General features: G+C 44.2%; 1 protein-coding gene across 1 annotated transcript in view; it reads left to right on the top strand.

Annotated features, from left to right (window-relative positions):
* Window positions 1–21035, top strand: part of CTNNA2 (catenin alpha 2) — a 519756-nt gene that overhangs the window by 452391 nt on the left and 46330 nt on the right. The window contains 2 exon segments of the mRNA XM_033160941.1: window positions 11925–12076; window positions 19965–20075. Coding sequence (XP_033016832.1) covers window positions 11925–12076; window positions 19965–20075 — 263 coding nt within the window.

Genomic DNA, 21035 nt, shown 5'->3' with positions numbered 1-21035 from the left:
ACAATACATCCCGGGATACAATTAACAGAAATGGCTTTTAGAATGGCTGCAATACAAGGTCAAAGAGCAGTTACTAGCCTACACTGTTTTAATAGCAGTGTTTTGTATCAACTTTGTCTCATACGCCAGCTTCAGCCATATCCGGATAATCACCAGTTGGTCAATGTATTATATTATTATATTATTATTATTATTATTATTAATTTTATTGCAGGTAGGTAGCCGTGTTGGTCTGCCATGGTCAAAACAAAACAAAACAAAATTCCTTCCAGTAGCACCTTAGAGACCAACTAAGTTTGTTCTTGGTATAAGCTTTCGTGTGCATGCACACTTCTTCAGATACACTGAAACAGAAGTCACCAGACCCTTATATATAGTGGGAGAGTGGGGGGGGTATTTCTCAGAAGGGTGGTAGGAATGGCTGATAGGTGTGGAAAAATCTGTTGACGACTGTTAACGACTGCAATTAGTCTTACAGGAAAAGGCAAGGGGTGAGATGGCTAAAGATAGCTTTGTCGTGTATAATGAGATAAGAATCCAATGTATTTGTTCAGACCAGGTCTCTCCATGGTTTTAAGTTTGGTAATGAGTTGCAATTCAGCAACTTCTCTTTCCAGTCTATTTTTGAAATTCCTTTGTATTAAGACAGCTACTTTGAGATCTTGTATAGAATGTCCTGGGAGACTGAAGTGTTCTCCTACTGGTTTCTCTGTCTTGTGATTCCTGATATCAGATTTATGTCCATTTATCCTTTGGCGTAGGGTTTGGCCTGTTTGTCCAATATAGAGAGCTGAAGGGCACTGTTGGCATTTGATGGCATACACAATGTAAATAGATGAGCAATTAAATAGTCCTGAGATGGTACGTTTGATGTTTTTTGGGCCAGTAATGGTGTTGTCCAGGTGTATGTGGCAGCAAAGTTGGCATCTGGGTTTATTGCAGGCTCTGGTATCAGTGTCCATGTTAAATCCTGTTGTTGTATTATTGTGGGTGAGGAGTTGTTTAAGATTGGGTGGCTGTCTGTAGGTGAGGAAAGGCCATTTTATTGGTTTTACATATAATCACATTACGTAACATCGTATCCTCTTATTTTATCGCTTTGGCTCAACTGCGCCTAACAGCTTCCCTCCCTCCTGTCTGATGGTTTACAAAATTAAACTTTGCATCTTTACATTTCACTTCGTTTCCTATCCTTGTTATATCATTACATAAAATATTACATTCCTCAACCTGTATAGGTAGCAATTTCATCTTACAAATCTTCAGATAACCCTGCTAATGATGTTAATTTCTTACAGTTGTCTTTCAAATATAATATAAATTTGTTCCAGTACTTTTGGAATGCTTGATTTCGCTGGTTCCAGATTCTTCCCGTCAGTTTTGCCAGTTCTGCAAAGTCCAACAGCTTCATCTTCCACTCTTCTTTTGTTGGTAACTCCTGTTGTTTCCATCTTTGGGCTAACAAAACTCTTGCCGGAGTTGCTGCATAGAACAATTTTTTATCTTGTCTCGGTATCTCTCCACCCACTATCCCCAATAAAAAAAGTTTCTGGTTTTTTAACAAAAGTGTTTTTTAACATTTTCTTTAGCTCATTATATATCATTTCCCAGAAAGTTTTCCTCAGCATGCATCCTTCGTTTCTTTTTAACTGCATATTGTCAATTCTGTGTCCAGGGCGGCTGTCTACCAGCTCTATCTGCAGGCTGAGACCCTACCTGCCCGCGGACTGTCTTGCCAGAGTGGTGCATGCTCTGGTTATCTCCCGCTTGGACTACTGCAATGCGCTCTACGTGGGGCTACCTTTGAAGGTGACCCGGAAACTGCAATTAATCAAGAATGCGGCAGCTAGACTGGTGACTGGGAGTGGCTGCCGGGACCACATAACACCGGTCCTGAGAGATGTACATTGGCTCCCAGTACGTTTCCAAGCACAATTCAAAGTGTTGGTGCTGACCTTGAAAGCCCTAAACGTCCCCGGTCCTGTATACCTGAAGGAGTGTCTCACCCCCATTGTTCAGCCCAGACACTGAGATCCAGCGCCGAGGGCCTTCTGGCAGTTCCCTCACTGTGAGAAGCAAAGCTACAGGGAACCAGGCAGAGGGCCTTCTCGGTAGTGGCGCCTGCCCTGTGGAACACCCTCCCAGCAGAGGTCAAAGAGATAAATAACTATCTGACATTCAGAAAATACCTGAAGGCAGCCCTGTTTAGGGAAGTTTTTAACCTGTGATATTTTAATGTATTTTAATATCTGTTGGAGGCCGCCCAGAGTGGCTGGGGGGACCCAGCCAGATGGGTGGGGTACAAATAATAAATTATTATTATTATTATTATTATTATTATTATTATTATTAGACAATTAACTCATCATAAATTATCTATAATCTTTCGCCTGCCATTCCATTTTAGTTAGTATTTTATCTCCCTTTCACCATTTGGCTATCAGCATTCTGGTGGCAGTTGGCCAATGTAGTCCATGCACTGCTAACCTCGAGACCAATTGCTGCAATGCACTTTATTTGGTCCTGCCTTTGACCTGGTCCAAAAGTGACAGCTGTTTCAGGATGCAGGGGCTGGACTGCTGATGGGAGCAGACAGAAAACAGCATGTGGCAGCATTGTCTTCACTGGCCGCCCATGCACTAGGTTCAGGATTCTTGGGTCCAGCATACCTTAAGGGCAGCCTGACCCCTTATATCCCAGATCAAGCATCATGAGTTGTCTCATGTTTCCAAGCCCCAAATCCCTTCAATTAGAAGTTTAGCATTTTTTTGTCTCTGGCCCCATCCTGTGGAACCCCTTCCAGCAGAAATTCAGTAGATATTCTCACTTTTTACTTTTAGGCATCTCTTGAAGACCCTTTTATAGTGGCAGGCCTTATCCACTGCTTATTTTTGATTAGCCATTCATCTTTTCGGTTCATCTGCATTTTTTGGACTGTATAATAGGTGTTAGATTGCTTCATGCTGCAGTTGGTTATCACTATATAAGGAAATGCTGCATGCATTTACAACTTATAGTATCTATTTTTATAGTGATTTATCTATCAGAGTATTTAGAAAGCACCAGTTCATATCATATATATATCATCTCATCTCATCTCATCTCATCTCTCTCTCTCTCTCTCTCATCTATCTATCTATCTATCTATCTATCTATCTATCTATCTATCTTGTATAAAAATCATTAAAACACCATAAAATCATGAAATACAAATGACAAATGATCAAATCAAATTAATTCTCTAAAAAAAAAGATGTTTTCAGCAGACGACGTATCAGAATTTGCGGGTGCCTGTCTGATTTCAGTAGGAACAGTGTTCCATATTACTGGTGCCACCAGGCTAAAAGCTTTGGTGCATTATTTTATTTATAAGAATATGTATAAATAATATAGTTAAAGAATGAACAGTTGTTCAGCTCAAAATAAAGCACATAAAACAGAGACGGGGGGGGAGAGATATAATGAGGTAGAGGAAAAGGGCACAGGAAAGTTAGATCTCAGGCTCATTCTTGCAGGATCAGGCCAGATGTACATTTTGTAGAGTCAGGATTAAGAGTGAAGAGCCAGTGACAAAGTGTGAGCAGGAAAAAGACTTGCTGTTAAGGCTTATGTTCCAGTGTAAGAGCCGTCAGGTCTGACAAGCTGTATCTAGTGCAGGATGAAAACTTGGTCTGTGGCCAAAGTGCTTGCACTGTCAGCCAGTGAGTCAAGGAAGAAACATGGATACTGGCACAATACATGAACCACATCAGATCTGGAGGTGGGGACTGTCTTACAAGGTGTTTCTGTTGAGAAATCACTTCGTTTCTGCCCTTGTCCCTGTACAGTGGTGCCTTGGTTCTCAAACAATTTGGAACCCAAACACTGCAAACCCAGAAGTGTTCTGCTTTGCAAACTTTTTTGGAAGCCGAACATGCTCCGTTTTGAGCGTTATGCTTCCGATTTGAGTGCCACACTTCCGTTTTGAGTGTTACGCTGAGGTCTGTCTGTTTCGCTATTTATTTTGCATTTTTGTCTTTGCGACTCTCTTTTTTTGTTTTTGTGACTGTGTGGAAGAACCCAGTTCAGTTACTGATTGATTGATTGGTTGTGTGACTGCAGTACATTGTTCGTTGCTTTCATTTTATGGATCAGTAGTCTCGTTAGATAGTAAAATTCATGTTAAATTGCTGTTTAAGGGGTTGTTTTTAAAAGTGTCTGGAACGGATTAATCCATTTTGCATTACTTTCTATGGGAAAGCGCGTCTTGGTTTTGGAACGCTTTGGTTTTGGAATGGACTTCTGGAACAGATTAAGTTTGAGAGCCAAGGTACCTCTGTACAGTATAACTCAGGGATGTGGAACGTCAGACTTCTGGGTCAAATGTTGCCCTCCGGGCTTCTCCATTCGGTCCTGGCACTCTCCCATACCATACCTCCTCCCTAGCTACACATCTCCCCAGGCCACACCCATTGCTGGCTCTGCTTTGCATCCTCTTTGAGTGCTTGTCCCTGGCTGGAATGTGTCCTTGAACTTTGATAATGCTTCTCATTGGCCATGATGGATAGAAAGAAACATTTGCATGGGTGTGCAACTAGCAACAAAGATAACATTCAGGTTTGTTGCTCTGCCCCATTTGTCTCTGGCCCTACTGACAATGGAGGGTTATCCAGAATGGAATGTGGCCCTTGTGGAACCTCAAAATAATAATTATAATAATTATAATAATTATAATTATAATAATAATAAATACCCCACTCATCTGGCTTGGTTTCTCTACCCCTGGTGCTACATTTTTACACCGTTTTGAAAACTCATGCAAATTATTATCAAAATGGGGAGCACCTTTTACGTGGCATAATTGTTTTTTGTTAAGTGCACCCTTTTCCCTGTTTCAGCTCAGCCCTAATATGGCTGATAATTCCATAGCTAATAAAATATAGCTAGGAACAAAAATTTACCCTGAGATCCTTATGAGCTTCATTGTGGATCAGGGATTTGAACCCAGACCTCGCAGTGTGAGGCTTAGCAGGAGTTTCCAGCATGCTTTGGCTTTAGGATGCTTTCAGGACTTATTTTGAAGTGAGATTTGATATTTGCAAGATTGCTTTTTGAAATAATCCTGCGGGCACATATCCTTGGAGGAAATATGAACTTGTAGGCTTGTATGTAAGTTTTCTGGTGATATTCCCATGAGCCGGAGAGTGGAGGAGTAAGGATTATAAGTGGAGTGGATGGGGAAGAGATTCTGAACAAGGAGAGGTGCAACAAACCGAGGCTATTTATTGTGGAAAAGGGCGAATAAGAAGAAAACCCGGGAGAGGCACACAGGGGCGCAACATGTCTGAACATTTGCATATGCCTTTGTTATGTTCAGATTCTCCCTGAAAACTCTGAAGGTCTAAACTGACTCTTCAAAACAAGGAGCAAACAATGTACCGGTATTTGTCTCCAGATGCTTGAGCACTAAGTTTGAGAAGTGCACTGAAGATTGATAACACTCACAACACATCTCTCAATCACTGCCTTTTAAGTGTGTGTGTAATTTATATACACACACACAATCTTTTTACAGAAGCATGCAAACACGGAGAAGCAATTTGCCTTGCAGATCGGTGATACTCCATTTTGAAGGCCAAGCTAGGAAATATAAAGTTCTTGGATGCCACACAGAAGTATATCAATTGCTAGTTTTCCAGTCTCCTACTAAGGCATTTCCACAGGAGTTCAAGCAGATGATTCACAATGTACTTGTTTTAGAGTATAATTCTATGTTTCTAGGCTAATCCGTGCCCCTGCCCAGATGATGATTGATTCCAATGCCCCTCTGGCCCAGCCAACTGGACCAGTGCTCAAGGATGATAGGATTGTATACAGTCCAAAGAAATCTGGAGAGCACTAGGTTATCCATCCCAGTTCTAGGCATTCTTAATCTAAACCCTGAATATTATCAAACTAATCAAAAGTGCACTCCCGATTCTTCCTTTGCATCCCTGACTTGAATTCAAAAGGGATTTTCCCTTTGCAACCATGATGCAAGGGACAAAATGTTCCTTTGCAGCCATGGCTTGAATTCAATCTGGACTGCAAAGGGAGGATTCGGTGTGCATTTAAGAATGTTCTCCTAGCGACCTAGCCCTTTCCTTTGAGACTGGCTCATTGGATGCCAGGTGATTGACAAATGAACAGCCCCAACCTCACTGCTGCTACACACGTTCCCCCCCCCAATCTCCCGGTAAGCAGCAATGACACAACCCACCAGAGATCAGATGAGCGCCACCACCCCAGCATGCCCCACTCTAGTTGCTGCTAACTATCCTCCATGAATTTCTATAATCCTCTTTCAAAGCCATCTAGGATAATGAACAGCACCATATCTTACAGCAGTAAATTCTGCAATTTACAGTTAATTGCAGATAATTATGCCTTGTGTGCAGAAGTGTTTTATTTCTTTATCCTGAATCAATTGATGGTGAATGTTTCTAGGTGATCCTCAGTTAATTGATGAGAGAGGCAGAAAAATGAAACATACCTGTGAATGTTTATAGGTGATCCTCAGTTAATTGATGAGAGAGGCAGAAAAATGAAATAAACATACTATCTGGTCCAACATACTGGTACCTGTTGGAGGATTACAGAAACCATTGGAATTTCTGGCTAAGCACTGCTGCCCAAATCTAACCAGGATGTATCTACCAAATCGCTAACGTGAAAACTACTGAAATAGCTAACTCTCTCTCATGGGACTGTATTTATAGTGAATTTGTTGAACTCCAGAAGGACTTGTATATCAATTTCCAATTGGCAAGCTTTTGAGTATTTGTGATATATATGTGGATGTTGAATGCATACTAGATTAATTGCCAGTGCCAAATCGTGTAATACTGTTATGCACTACTGTTAAAAGCATGCTTTCTTTTAATTATGCCCATAACCATCAGGCTCAAAATGTTGGAAATTAGCCACACAAGCCTTTTATATCAGATTTAAATGTAATAAAACTTGCATGAAATATTTAGAATCCTGGCATGGAATTTACCGTCCTCATAGAATGAGACTTTGCCAAACACTCCAAGCTAAATAAAATGTTGTGTTTAATTCTTCATTTTCCCCATTATAATTCAGAAACGAAGGCATTTCCCCCCTAAAAGAACTCTGTGGTCTTGATAACCAATTGGGTCATTGTGAAGGCTCAAACTCAACTGGTGAAACAGACTAAAATTGTTGTTGTTGTTTAGTTGTTTAGTCGTGTCCAACTCTTCGTGACCCCATGGACCAGAGCACGCCAGGCACTCCTGTCTTCCACTGCCTCCTGCAGTTTGGTCAGACTCATATTAGTAGCTTCAAGAACACTGTCCAGCCATCTCATCCTCTGTCGTCCCCTTCTCCCGAAGGTGTCTCAAAGCGGCTCACATTCTCCTTTCCCTTGCTCCCCCACAACAAACACTGTGAGGTGAGTGGGCTGAGAGACTTCAGAGAAGTGTGACTAGCCCAAGGTCACCAGCAGCTGCATGTGGAGGAGCGGAGACGCGAACCGGTTCCTCAGATTACGAGTCTACCGCTCTTAACCACTACGCCACACTGGCTCTTTTCTATATTATCATAAAATCAAATATACAATTTGTCTGTGTTTTATGGCTTTAATAATTTCATAGTACACAGCCGTTGCATGTTGATGAAACTGCCATTTGTAAATACTCAAAGAAATGAAGGAGGGGAATATATTCAGATTAAACCCTTTTTGGAGGGGGCGGGCGGGCGTTTCAAATGCTGGTTTTTCACGCCCTGCATTGTTTCAATTTGTTGCACTGCATAGAATGTAGAAGCATTTAAAGTGCACATTTCCCATGCAATTTCCAGGGTGCCGGCAGAGCCCTCACGCTGCATCAAGTAAATAATCCCTTTAAAATATTCAGTGCTTTAGTCTCTTATTGCTGTGCCTTGGGCTGCAATTTCCCTGGTCTTCTGCATATGGCCGAGCTAGAAGGCCATAAAGCACATGGGGAAATAAAACATGTGGAACTTGCTCCTCCCCAACCGGTTTCTGCTCTGCTCTTTGATTTCCATGAATCTTCAGTGTTTGATCAAAGCTGATGTTAGACCAAATGTGCGTGTTGCGGTCGGTTGCTATGTCTGGAGAACAGAACGTTAATGGGGCCAAGGGAAGAGAAATGATACGTGGTCTACAGTTACTATACATATTTAAAAAACAAAAATGGAATGTGAACTTACAAGATATAGTGGTAATCGGGTTACAACACTTCAGGTTACAGACTCGCTAACCCGGAAGTAGTACCTCGGATTAAGAACTTTACCTCAGGATAAGAACAGAAATTGCACACCTGTGGTGCAGTGGCAGCAGGAGACCCCATTAGCTAAAGTGGTACCTCAGGTTAAGAACAGTTTCAGGTTAAGAAGACCCCCAGAACGATTTAAGTTCTTAACCCGAGGTACCACTGTAGTTAGTTGCCTTGCTGTTTAGTGGTTGTGCACCAGTCTGATACATGCATTGAAAAACAGAGGGGGAGTAGGGGGAGTCTAATGGCCCCACCCCACACTGAGAAAGGCAGTACCCCACTTTTGGGGGTGTAAAAAATGTGTGTGGGGGGGAGTTCAGCACAATAAGGTTGAAAACAGTAGCACAACTCTAGCATTAACTGGAACGTCGGTTTCATGTATTCCTTGGTGTGCTTTATGCAAAACTCTGCCAAAATTTTGTGCCAGTTTGAATGAATTGGACAACGTTGGGTGTTGGGGTGACCCTGTGATCCCCAGGTTTGAGGGTCTATTGCCCAGTTTTGGAGTGCTGCAAAATGGGGTTTCGCTTCAAAACTTTTGCCACAGTTTTGTGCCAGCTTGGATGGAATCAGACAATGTTGGGTTTGGGGTCATACCCAGACCCCCATTTTGAGTGTAAATCACTCCATTTGTGGGGCGCTACAAAATGTGGGTTTTCGCTACAAAACGGTTACAAAACTAGTTTCAAGGAGATCAGATAACATTGGGTGTTGGGGTGTTAACACAAACCCCGGTTTGAATGATCAATTACTCTGTTTGTGGGTGCTACAAAATGGGGTTTTCGCTACAAAATGATTACAAAACTTTGGCACCAGTTTCAAGGGGATTCCAGATATTGGGGTTTGTAAGCTCATAGCCCCTACGGATTTAGGCTGTCGAGCAAAAGCATGCCATTTAAACTAGGCAGCTGCTTCCACCCCTTCTGCCCCATTAGCCAGTTTGGCCCCATCTCTCATCCCTCCAACTCTGTGTCACAGTGCAGGACCTGTTCCCCCATGCTGCACTCAGCAACATTCCCATTCTTTCCCCACTTAGTGCAGCCATTAAAACCAACAAGAAAGAAAATTGGGAGGCATCTAAGGAAACAGGTGTAGGTGCATAAGGAGCTTACAGGTGAGCTGAGATTTAAGAAGGTCGTGTATAAGAGATGGAAGAAAGGGGAATCACAAAGGGGGAGTAGACACAAGTAGCCAACATTGCAGGGGGTTGGACTAGATGACCCATGGGGTTTCTTCCACCTCTACATTTCCATGATTCTATTAAAACTCTGCCAGCTGCAGGTAAGTACAGGAATTTGTAAAAGTGTGCGGCCTCTCCCCGCCACTCTTTTAGGTAGCCCCTTCCAAAATGGCAGGTGTCGACACGCTGAGCACACAGACTAAGAAAGTAGCGCTCGGAAAGATGTGCCCACTGAGGCATTATAAAGTATGTCAGCAGAGAGAGGAAGGCTGGCAAAATTAATTTCATTTTGGATAGATTAAGTCCTGTAGCAGGCTTTACTTCAGTGAGTCATGTTCGGAGCATAACATTTAATGTAAGAGCTGCTCCTGCCAAACTGTGCACAAAGCAAGTGTCTCGAATCATGCAAAGAGCTCAGTAATGTGAAAGGAGGGGGTTCAAAGTTGCTGCCACTTTGTTCTTCCAAACATAAAGAAACAGCACCCTGCCCCCCAAACAACCGTATTGTCTTTTAAAGAATGCAAAGTGTGCTTCGGGGGTATTTTTTCACTCCAAAAAACAATAACTGAATACACATTATTGTCACTTCTAAATATGTTAGCACCGTAACCTGATCATTAAGATAATGCGACTTTTGAAAAGCATTTATTAAAGAGCATATCAGGGGAGGTGGGAAGGGTTCATTATGTAGGCCTCTCAGCTGCCACCTTGACCTGTAAAGTCTTTATACCAGCATCATTGTCATCACGGCTTTCGGGATTTTTTAAAATCCCCTTTTATTACATCCTGCACAACTTAAGTGCAGGGGAGGTGGGCAAAAGAAGTTGGACGAATTAAGAAACAGGAGAATGTAGAGGGAACCTGGATGCATCTCAGAAAAAGAAGGGCCGTGGTTCAGTGGTAGAGCATCTGCTTTGCATGCAGAAAGATTCAGGTTCAATCCCCAATGGAATCTCCAGGCAGAGTTGGGTGAGGACCTGCCTGGAGCCCCAGAGAGTCTCTGTGCAGTCAGTGTAGACAACACTGGTTCCCCCACACAGAGTATAGTAATGCTGGGCATCAGCCCTGTGTGCAAACAAGTTCCTGTCCTTATGACCCCCATTTTCACAGGATTGTTCATCGCTATTAGCATTTCTGTGCAAGTCAGCAGAGAAGTCTTCTAAGATTTGTGTGTGTGTGTGGGTGTGTGTGTGTGTGTTTTCCAGCTATGAAAAAGCCAGAGCAAGGGTATATTGCTGAAATAAATATTGAATGCGACCATTATGCATATATTCATAAACTATGTATGCACGCCCCAACCATTAATACTGGGAACTGCTCGCGGATAACCATTAGCATCTTTCATGCTCTACACACTGCTGGAAATAAGAAACTGGCGGTCTTCCATGTACTTTGAGGTATCTCGTGCATCAGGGTTCAGCGTTGTAAGGAAGAACCATCGTCCTCGTTCATGGCGAGCTACGCTGTGGTTTGTTAGTTAAAATGACAGTGGGCAGAAGGTTTCTTGGCTCATTTTGTCACAAATTAGGACTACTGTGTTCTGTAAGTTCAAATTGTCATTTTGCAGACACGATATGGAGTAGCCAAGATGACTATTGTTCAGTTCAAAAAAACAGCCTCTGGCCTGCCTTCCTGCAGTTTCAGCTTGGCATGGTGTGTGACAGTATACAGTAATTCGCTTTCTTTTTTTACATGGCATGGACGTAGCAGAGGTACCAAATTAGTATTGCTATTATCCATTACATACCTTTTAGTTTAACTTACTTAACTTTAGATAATAAAATTATGAACTACAAGCTGTATTGATCCATAAACTAAAACAGCCACTCCGCGCAACAGCCCTGTGAGGTAGGTTAGGCTGAGAGGCAGTAACTGACCCAAGATCACCCAGCGAACTTCAGGACCGAGTGGGGATTTGAACCTTGGTCTGCCAGGTCCTAGCCTGACACTCTAACCACTACACTTCACTGTCTCCCTGAGTCAAGCCCTTCTACTTACTTGGCATCTCTATGTCATTTTGAGGTTCTCAAAACACTTTGCATACATTATGTCAAAATCCGTGACAACAGCCTTGACAGGGATATCAGGATTAGCACCCCCATAATACAGATTGGAGAGTAGTGAGGCTGAGAGAACAGTCTCACTTGATTTACAGGAGTTGTAGCTGTTTGGGACCAATTTTTCCCGGACTTGAAGCCACACCATCATAAGTTTGCAAGTTCTTTGTCACGTAGACTCTGTGTTGATAGAACAAGAGGTTGTTTCATTCCCCTCAGAGAACCACACACCTCTCCCGTGTTGGTGTAAAATTCTTCGGCAAAGCCGTCTGATTCCTGATTTCTGCGGCAGCCGCTAATTCCGGGCCTGCTGGAAAGTACTGAAGCCCAAGGGCAAGGAAGGGAGGGAGGGGTGCGGAATACATGAAAGGCAGCCTGTGTTCTCACAGCTTTTCATTTGGTTTAATCTAGTTATGCCACGTTTTGCCGAACAAGTTGAAGTCGCCATTGAAGCCCTGAGTGCGAACGTCCCACAGCCGTTTGAAGAGAACGAGTTCATAGACGCCTCCCGCTTGGTTTATGATGGAGTTCGTGACATAAGGAAAGCTGTTCTGATGATAAGGGTACGTAAAGCGCCCGGGGAAATGAAGTGGCTTGGACCTAGAGGGGACGTATCATGGCAGGCGGAAGGAATGTGAGAACACTTTGGTATTTGCATGGCGCTGTCATCCGCGAGGTTCGTTGAGCGCCAGAATAAACGTGGGGGGGTCGTGGAGCAGAGACGGCAGACCAGCAGATTGTGTGTGAAATCTCTCTCACTAAAGAAAGAAAGAAAAAGGTTTAGTTCGTTTGATTCTTGCATTTGTGTTTCTTCTTCCATCTTACAACAACCCTGTGAGGAAGATCAATATGAGAGGGAATATCTTAAACCAGGAGCCTCATAACGAGATGCTCCCTTTTGTGGACTGTTTGGCTCATTCAGACTTCCCTTTGCACTGTACTTTCCAGATCTAGGTCTTTACTTTAAAGCTCCATTCCAAGCATTGGGGTAATTTTTGTCCCAGAGCTTTCCCTGGGAAAGCCCATGTTTTATCGCTGGATCAGAGCAAACAGTAATCCATGGTAAACCTAATTGCCATTTGCTTTGATTCAACGGTGAACGGCAGCTTTTCCCGGGGAAAACGACAGGACAGAAACAATAAGGCTTAGACACAGAGCTTTAAAGTCCAGGCCTGTGCTGAGTTATGGGAGCCGGCAATGAAAGATTCTTCCTGGGTGAATGTACCTGTAGTTGACAGCTTTCTGGGTTATTTCTAACCATATTGTCTTACAAATGATACTCACAGCCATGCAATTTTGTCTTATCAGATTTGCTCAAACACATCAGGCCCATTCTAAATGTTGGTCGTGATAGAGACCCTCTTGTTTACCCGTGGACATAATTATATCAGCAAAGTGGATAAGATGAGAGTGATTTAAGGGAGGTCTGGAAATTGTGAATCTACAGTTTAGCCATGATCAGATTTATTATTTATTTATTTGCTTGCTTGCTTGTTCATTTCTATCCCGTCTTTCCCCCTGACTGGGACTCAGGGTGGCTTATACAAATCAAAACAACACAAATAAAACACAAAAAGCTAAAAGCATATCATAGAATCAGAGGAGGAGGAGAGCCAGTCTAGTCTAAATACTGATCAGCGTTTGAAAGCCAAACATGTGCAGCACACCCCCCCCCCTTTATGCACACACCCTTCTTTGGCATAGAAATTGCACATTTCAATATCTGGTTTTACTATAGTTCAATTGTGTAATGAAGATTAGAACCAATTGTGTCTGTTTGATGTACGTATGCAGCTCAGGGTATGAGAGAGGTGTTCTTAATATCTAAATGAATAAATAAATTAACTTGCTGCTCCACTGAACCTCCACAGGGATGGTTTTCATCGCCTATTCAAGTAAGGAAACTGTCATTTCAACGTTGAGTAACCAGTTGATTTGATTTTATCAGGCATTCCTTTTCCCTCTCCTTAATAATAAACAACCTAATAAGTGAGGGAAGGGTTTTGCATGTGGCTTTCTAATGTTCGCCTCACTAGCTTGATAAAAATCCTGAACGCTCCTTCGAAGCCCAAGCAAGTTGTTTCATCTTAGAGCAGGAGGGGGAACTGGGCCCGGTGGGTGGGGTCCTTATCTCCGCAGGTCACATTTGAAGGTGGGTAGGGTTGCCCGCCTGTCAATCCCCTGATGTCACAATGTCAGGAGCCCCATTTTCACCCTTCCAGTGCTTTGAGACCCTGACTATGAGCTTAGAGCAGGGGGAGACAACCTGCTGCTCCCAGACGTTGTCGGACTTACAGCTTCCATCATTCCTGACCACTGGCCAGGCTGCCTGGGGCTAATGGGAGTTACAGTCCAACAACCTCTGGATGGCCCCGTGTTGACTATCCCTCACAGGTAATATGGTTGTGTGTGCCTCTTATACTTCTAAATCCCATGGTCCAACGTTTCAGAGAATGGGGCATACACAATTTGGAGCCACTAAACTGGCGCTCAGATCTAATATGAAGACATAGAGACATAGATATAGATAAAGACACAGGGCCGGCCCTCTCATGAGGAAGATGAGGCGACCGCCTCGGGCAGCAGGCTCCACAAGGGCAGCAGATCTGGCCTCCAATGAAGTGGCACCAACAGCTGTGGCTCACTCTTTGGAGGCTGGCTTTGCCCCCTCCTTGGCAGCCCCTGGCCGCATGCCACTGGTACAGTGGCCTCTTGGCTAATAGGGGCACTGTTGGTCTTTTCCCACCCTTGTTCCCAATGTAGATGTTTATTCCCCCTTTGTTCCTGATGAAGATCTTCACTCGCCCCTTCTTCCCAGGTGGGGAGAGCACCATTTTGCAATTTGCCTCAGGTGCCAAAATGTCTCGAGCAGCTCTTTACATACATATAGATACCTAAATAGATACAAATTCTTAGATAGGAACATAGATGTATTCTGAGCTATTCGTTCAGGCGCTGTAAGTCTCATGTTTCCCTCTCGTTGTGCCTCTTTAGACTTTTTCTGAAAACCTGCACATTGAAATGATTTGTAATCTCATCAGGCTGTCTGTCAGAGGCATTCATTGTCCCGCAGTAATTGTTCAGGGTACACATCACGGAACAAAGAAAATTATCTGAGATATTTGTCTCATGGCACGTAGGAAATAAAGCCTCTTTTTAAAAAACTAGATGAAGGGTTCTCCCTCCCCACAACTTTAATAAATGTGGGGGGGGGAGCCTTGCCTCCGTTTTGCTACATTTCAGTGATCTGTTGAAGTGAATCGGAAGAGTAAAGAAATAATAATATTCTCTTATGGGGCTTGGGAATCCGTTCCCTACTGAACATTGCAGGGTGGAAGAGAGAAATACTTCCAATGTCATACATTTAGTTTGTAGATTTCAGCTGTTGAATTTGAAATGGAAAGTAATAGGCTAGCTGCAAGGCTTCTTCCATCACTCCATAGGCATCCTGGTACATATTTTTGTCACACTAACTCATGGTGTTTCCCCTGGATGTTGTTATAATGAAACCCACTGAAAAAAAAAGCTCAAGACTACAGACACGCAGAGAGAGAGAGAGAGAGAGAGAGAGAGAGAGAATTTTCTCCACTCCTTTGTCTCATTTTTCAATTGTCCGAAAGTCAAGCGATGTGTTGGATGACTCTCCTGCTGTCCCCCAGCAATGCTTTTCTGTTTCTTTGATTTGATCACTGAAACTCAGGGAGCGCAATCCATTTGAACAGTGACATGAACTCCGAACGGTGTGTGTGTGTTTTAGCACACCCTTCATCATGCTTCCTTTCTTGAGCAGAATCCTGCACAGTTTTTTTTATAGCATGCAGTCAAGATGGCTGGAGACTTTTCACCTTAGTCCACTGGAGCAGGCTGCTTTCTACTGAGTCTGATCTCTGGTCCTTCCAGCTCAGTATTCTATGCGCAGATTGGCAGTGGCTCCCTGGGGTTCCAGCCAGGGGTATCTCACAGCCCTACCTGAAGATGCTGGAGATTGAACTTGAGAGCTTCTGCATGGAAGACAGATGCTCTACTACTGAGCTACGGCTCTTCTCTACTGCTTCCCACTCCACTCCAGTAAAGCCAGAATGGACGAATCATGTGGGAGAACCAAAAACATGCAGAAAGAGCCACTCTAGCATCAGCCTCGTGTCGCTTTTTCAATGCTTGTCACACGATGCTGCTCATGTAAATTGGTCTCTCCTAAATGCTTCCTTCATTCCTAATGAGACCACAGCTGGTTCACTTATAGGTCCACTGGAGCACCATCAAACACATTGTAGCTTCAGATGCTGCAGCCCAAGGCTGCAGACGGGATGGTGGCAGTAGTGCGAGTGACAACATGCCCACTTGATCCCTGCCCATCCCAGCTGATAAAATCTATTAGGAGATGACTGACTGGGTGGGTCCAGGGGGTGGTTAATGCCCCCAAGGGGGTGGAGTTATGCTCACCACCATGTAAGAGGCGATGGTGTGGCTCTTCTTGAAGAAGCCCTCCCTGGATCCAGAGGTTTTAGAAAACTCTTGTCCAGTCTCTCATATTCTGTTCCAAGGTGGTTGAGAGAATGGAGCAAGCCAGCTGCAGGTAAACTTGGAGGAAGCAGACTATCTAAATCCATTCTAGTCTAGTTACCAGACTGGATTTTGCACCAAAACAGTCTTAGCTGCTTTGATGGATGTCCTTTATTGGGAGAGAGACAGCAGGAGTCCGACCCTGTTGGTTCTCATTGACCTCTCAGTGTCTGTCCACCATAGTCTCCTACTAGGAGCTACTCATTGAGATGGGAGTTGGAGGTACAGTATTACAGTGGTTCTCTTCCTGTCTGCAAGCACTATCAGAAAGCAATGCTAGGATACAGGCGCTTGCCCCTTCATTTTTTTAGTTGTGGGGTTCCACAACTGTCCATTCTGTCTCCTAAATTATTCAGCATTATATGAGACCATTGGGGCTGTTGCTCGAGGATTTGGAGAACAGTGCCATCACTATGCTAATGGCAACCACTTCAGTATCTCCATTCCATCTCAATCAGGAGACGATATGCAAGTGGAAGGAATTATGGGTTGGATGTGGGCCAATAAACTGAGCTGAATCCTGATAAGACTGAGATGCTGTGGGTGAGTTCTCTGCGGGTCTAGGAATTAGGTGTACAACCTGTTCTCACAGGGTTACACTTCCCCTGAAGGAACAGGTTCGTCGTCTGGGTCTCCTGGCTTCCAACTTGTCTCTGGAGTCTCAGGTGGCTTCTGTAGCCACGAGTGCTTATGAAATTCATCTCAAAGCAGCATCAGGCCAGCCTTTCCCAGTCCAAAGGCCTGAGCCCAGGCAAGCAACGGTTTTGAAGAAAGCAACTCTTGTAGTAGCTTTCAGTAGGCAAATCATGCTTTACTTATAGGCTCTCAAGGCCTAAGCCCCCAGTTTGCATTCTGAACCAAGGACTTGTTGACGCCTGTGAAAAGAAAAGTAGGAAGTGCAGAAAGATCAGCCAGATGTATAAAAAGATTAAGTCCTTAATAGGCCAGGGAAAGGCCTAATCCTTACAGTAGCTTCCAGGTCAGACTTGCCTCCTAATATAAATATCATTGCTAATGACCAGATGCTCTGTTGCTAGTTAACATTCTGCATCTATCCATTGTGAAATGCTCACTCTGGCTCTCCATCTTAGTAAACTCTGCAGAAACGGTTGGTGCAAATTAAATATTCAAATCAACATGGTATTTTGGGGGCAGGGTCATTTTTTGATATCCAAACTCTCCCCGCCCCCCGCCATAAATGAGCCCACAGAATGGAAATGGAAATGTGCCATAAGCAGAGCATAGGAGTCTGTTATGGCGTACTGTTCCAGGATTGCACCAGAACTGTAGCAAGAGAGCCTATCCATATTTGTGTTGGCATTATCAGGGTGCAAAAAAGAAAGCTTCGCCCCTCCTGCAAAAAAAATATAATACCCAATCACCCCAATATTTCTTGTTTCATTCCTCTTCGTGGTCCTTCTGAGTATCAGATTTGGCTACAATACAAAAGGTAGCCCCATCAGAGTGAGGGTAACCCTTCCTTCCCTCACTCTGAATGGGAGAACATTTTTGTTGAAATCATCACTGAAACAGGGTGTGTATTAGGCCTGTTCCGCAGATTTGGCTGAACCCCAAAGTGATTCAGGCAGATCTAGGCTCTGGCTGACTTGGGTGGAGACAGCCCTGGATAACCGCAAATCAGGTTGGGCCTCCCAGAGTAATCAGGGGCTTTAGGGATGGGGCAACAGGTGGGAAAAAGGAGACTTAGCTATGCACAGTTGTCCCAAGCAGAGGAACACACAGTAAAAGTGAGCAGGATCAAACCTTCTGCTCACCAGCTGGTGAGCAGAGGGTGCAATCCTGTGGGTTGCAGGAGTCTGCTTTGCCAGCATGTTTCTCACGCTGAACATGCTGGGGAAGCAGACCCCAGCAGGGCTGGATCCTCCTCTCACCAGCTGGTGGGCAGAAAATTCAATCCTGCTGGCTGTGGGGGTCCCTTAGTCCCTTAGTCACTACACGACACAAGTTCATCCCATGAATTTCCAACAAGCCAGAATCCTATGAATTTGTGACCTGGCAGAGCCTGGCAGAGGCCTGAGGGAGGGTGTCTGTCATTGTTAATTGTTGTTTGATTGCAACAGGGGTGACAAACAGAGGCTTCTCCCTGGCTGTCCCTGTACTACAGGCAATCGATGTTGCTTGTGCCTGCAGAAGACAACCATGGAAAAGTGCAGGAACATTGCAGCAGTGTCAGGGGTTCACTGTTTGAATCATGCAGGCCTTTGGTCTCCAGCAGTCCCTGTTGGACCCCCTCCCCACAAGTTACAGGGGTGCAGCCTACCTCCATAGGGGGCGGGATCAATGAGTATGTTTCAGATAAGAGAGAATGACTCTCCTCTCCTCTTCTTGCTAGGATAAGGTTACCTTGACTGTTTTTCTTCTTATGTGTGCAGAACTCCTGCTGATTTCATGTGGGAGTTAAAGGGAGAACAGCAAGAATAGCAGAGCACAGCCTCACATTGGGGGAAAGGGGTGTTTGTCCTCTCGTGCACTTTGAAAACAGCATAAAGCTATCTTAGCAATTGAGAGAGCTTCCTGGCTTTTATTTTTGGCCCTGATATCCTGTGGCTTGACATGCCTTGACACGGCATACACACACCCCAACAGGCACCATGAAAGAAATGTCATTGCCTTATTCCATCTTGCCAGGGCACATCTCCCTTTTTAAGGCAGAGGGCACCTGCAGCACTGAAACCCTAAAATGTTCTAGGGTGTGTGGAGGTGGGAAGACTTGACAAGAACATTGACTTGACATCGTTCAACCTGGACACTGAGGTCCAACCCGAAGCCCTTCTGGCGGTTCCCTCCCTGCGAGAAGCGAAGTTACAGGGAACCAAGCAGAGGGCCTTCTCGGTAGTGGCACCCGCCCTGTGGAACACCCTCCCATCAGATGTCAAAGAAATAAACAACTATCTGACATTTAGAAGACATCTGAAGGCAGCCCTGTTTAGGGAAGTTTTTAATGACTGGTGTTTTAATGTATTTTAATCTTTTGTTGGAAGCTGCCCAGAGTGGATTCCTATTTCCTTCAGCTGTACTGACCTGGGGGTGTTGCGCATCTTGTCTGCCACCTTGCCACCTCCTGCTGCAAAGTCCCTTGCATTGCCATAGAATCATAGAATTGCACAGTTGGAAGGGACCTCAAGGGTCATCTAGTTCAACCCCGCTGCAATGCAGGAATCTCAGTTAAGCATCCATGCCAGATGGACACTAACCTCTGCTTAAAACCTCCAACGAAGTCCATAATCTCCCGGGGGAGTCCGTTCCACTGTCAAAAAGCTCTTGATCTGCCTAGTAAAATAATGGAACAAATTACACTTCAGAGTGTAATTTAAATTTAAATTTCTCTTTTCTTTCAAGTTCCTAGCTCAAGGTGCCTCCCTAATCTCTTGAAAGATTTTTGCAATCAGTTTGGTGTGATAATATTATTGGGTCTTCTTTTTCCAGAGACCAAAAACAATTATTTTGAAATATCATGTCCAAGGGGTGGAGGGGTGGGACGCAGCTCCAGTGGGTATTAGTTTGCAAAATGTATGTTCATCCCGTTAAGAGAAAATCACGTCAAGGTGATGAGGAATGCCAGTTGCAAAAGAACAGGGTTGGAACAGCTTCACTTTCTTTCTTTCTTTCTTTCTTTCTTTTCTTTCTTTCTTTCTTTCTTCTTGTTTCTTTCTTTCTTTCTTTCTTTTCTTTCTTTCTTCTCTTCTTTCTTGACAATTCAATTTGGGGTCCTGCCTGCCTTTGCAGACAAGTTAATTTAAAATAAAGGGGGGGACAGTGTTCTTTGGGCAGGTAGTTGATGAAATAGAGTTTTCGTTGGTTAGGGTTTGTTGGTATCCTTTGTAAGCCTGCCACCTCTTCTCATTCTTGCGCTATTTTTAAATCCAGACTCCCGAAGAGCTAGATGACTCTGACTTTGAGCAGGAAGATTACGATGTTCGCAGCCGAACGAGTGTTCAGACTGAAGATGATCAGCTTATCGCCGGCCAGAGTGCAAGGGTGAGTGTAAAATCTGTGCAACACATTAACACAGCTTCAGATTCCTCGGGAGCGTGTGCTCTCTCGCAAGCTGAAAAGTCTTAACGTGACTGAAGACAGCCAGTATCAGTTTGGGTTCCCTAGCATCTGAAATTATTTATGACACAGGCGTTCAGTTGACTTGAGAAGTTTATTGGAAAAGAAAAGTTTCATGGAGCTTATGCAATGCTTGTTTCCCCCATGATGAAGGTTTAGACCAGGAATGAAGGAATCCCCCTTCCAACACTGAATGAAGTGCAACTGTTCAGATGCCAAGATTTCCTATAGCCTTAGAGCAAGTTTCTAGATCTCATGGAGAAAAAAAGTCACAGAGCTGTCATCAGAGGTGTAGGAAGCCGCTCAGGCACCCGGAGCAGCAAACATGACGTGCACTCGGGGGTGGGGCATTGCTATGTAGTGCGCATGCGCAGCGTCACTACGTACGACACATGTGCCATACATAGCACTGCCACACATGCACGCTACGTAGCGGATTGGTGGTGGCACTCCAACACCGAACGGACGGTGCCGGGATCCATTGCTTGTGACTGCAGCCGTGAACAGAGGATCCCGGCACTGTCCATATGGTGCTGGAGTGGTGGTGCCAGCAAACCGCATGCCTTGTCACCCCTGGAGATGTGCCACTGGGAGTGCACCACCCCCACCGCCCCCACGTTGCTACGCCCCTGGCTGTCATATGTTTACTCTCTATCGTGACCATCCCAGATCTGGGCTTCTTGGGCTATATTTGGCACATTTCAATGTTTTATTTGTTTGCAGGGGCAAATGTATGTGTGGTGGGGGGAGAGCATTACAGTGATAGTGTTCACTACTTCACATCCTTTATACTGCTGGAAGGTTGCAGTCGATCACAGGTTTCCATTGCATGTTGCATATATAAGATCAGAAGAAAAACCCTGCTACCCGGGTGAGTCCAAAGCT

The sequence above is a fragment of the Lacerta agilis genome, chromosome 9 (assembly GCF_009819535.1).
Source record: "Lacerta agilis isolate rLacAgi1 chromosome 9, rLacAgi1.pri, whole genome shotgun sequence".
Lineage (NCBI taxonomy): Eukaryota > Metazoa > Chordata > Lepidosauria > Squamata > Lacertidae > Lacerta > Lacerta agilis.
This window is presented reverse-complemented; position numbering and strand designations above follow the sequence as displayed.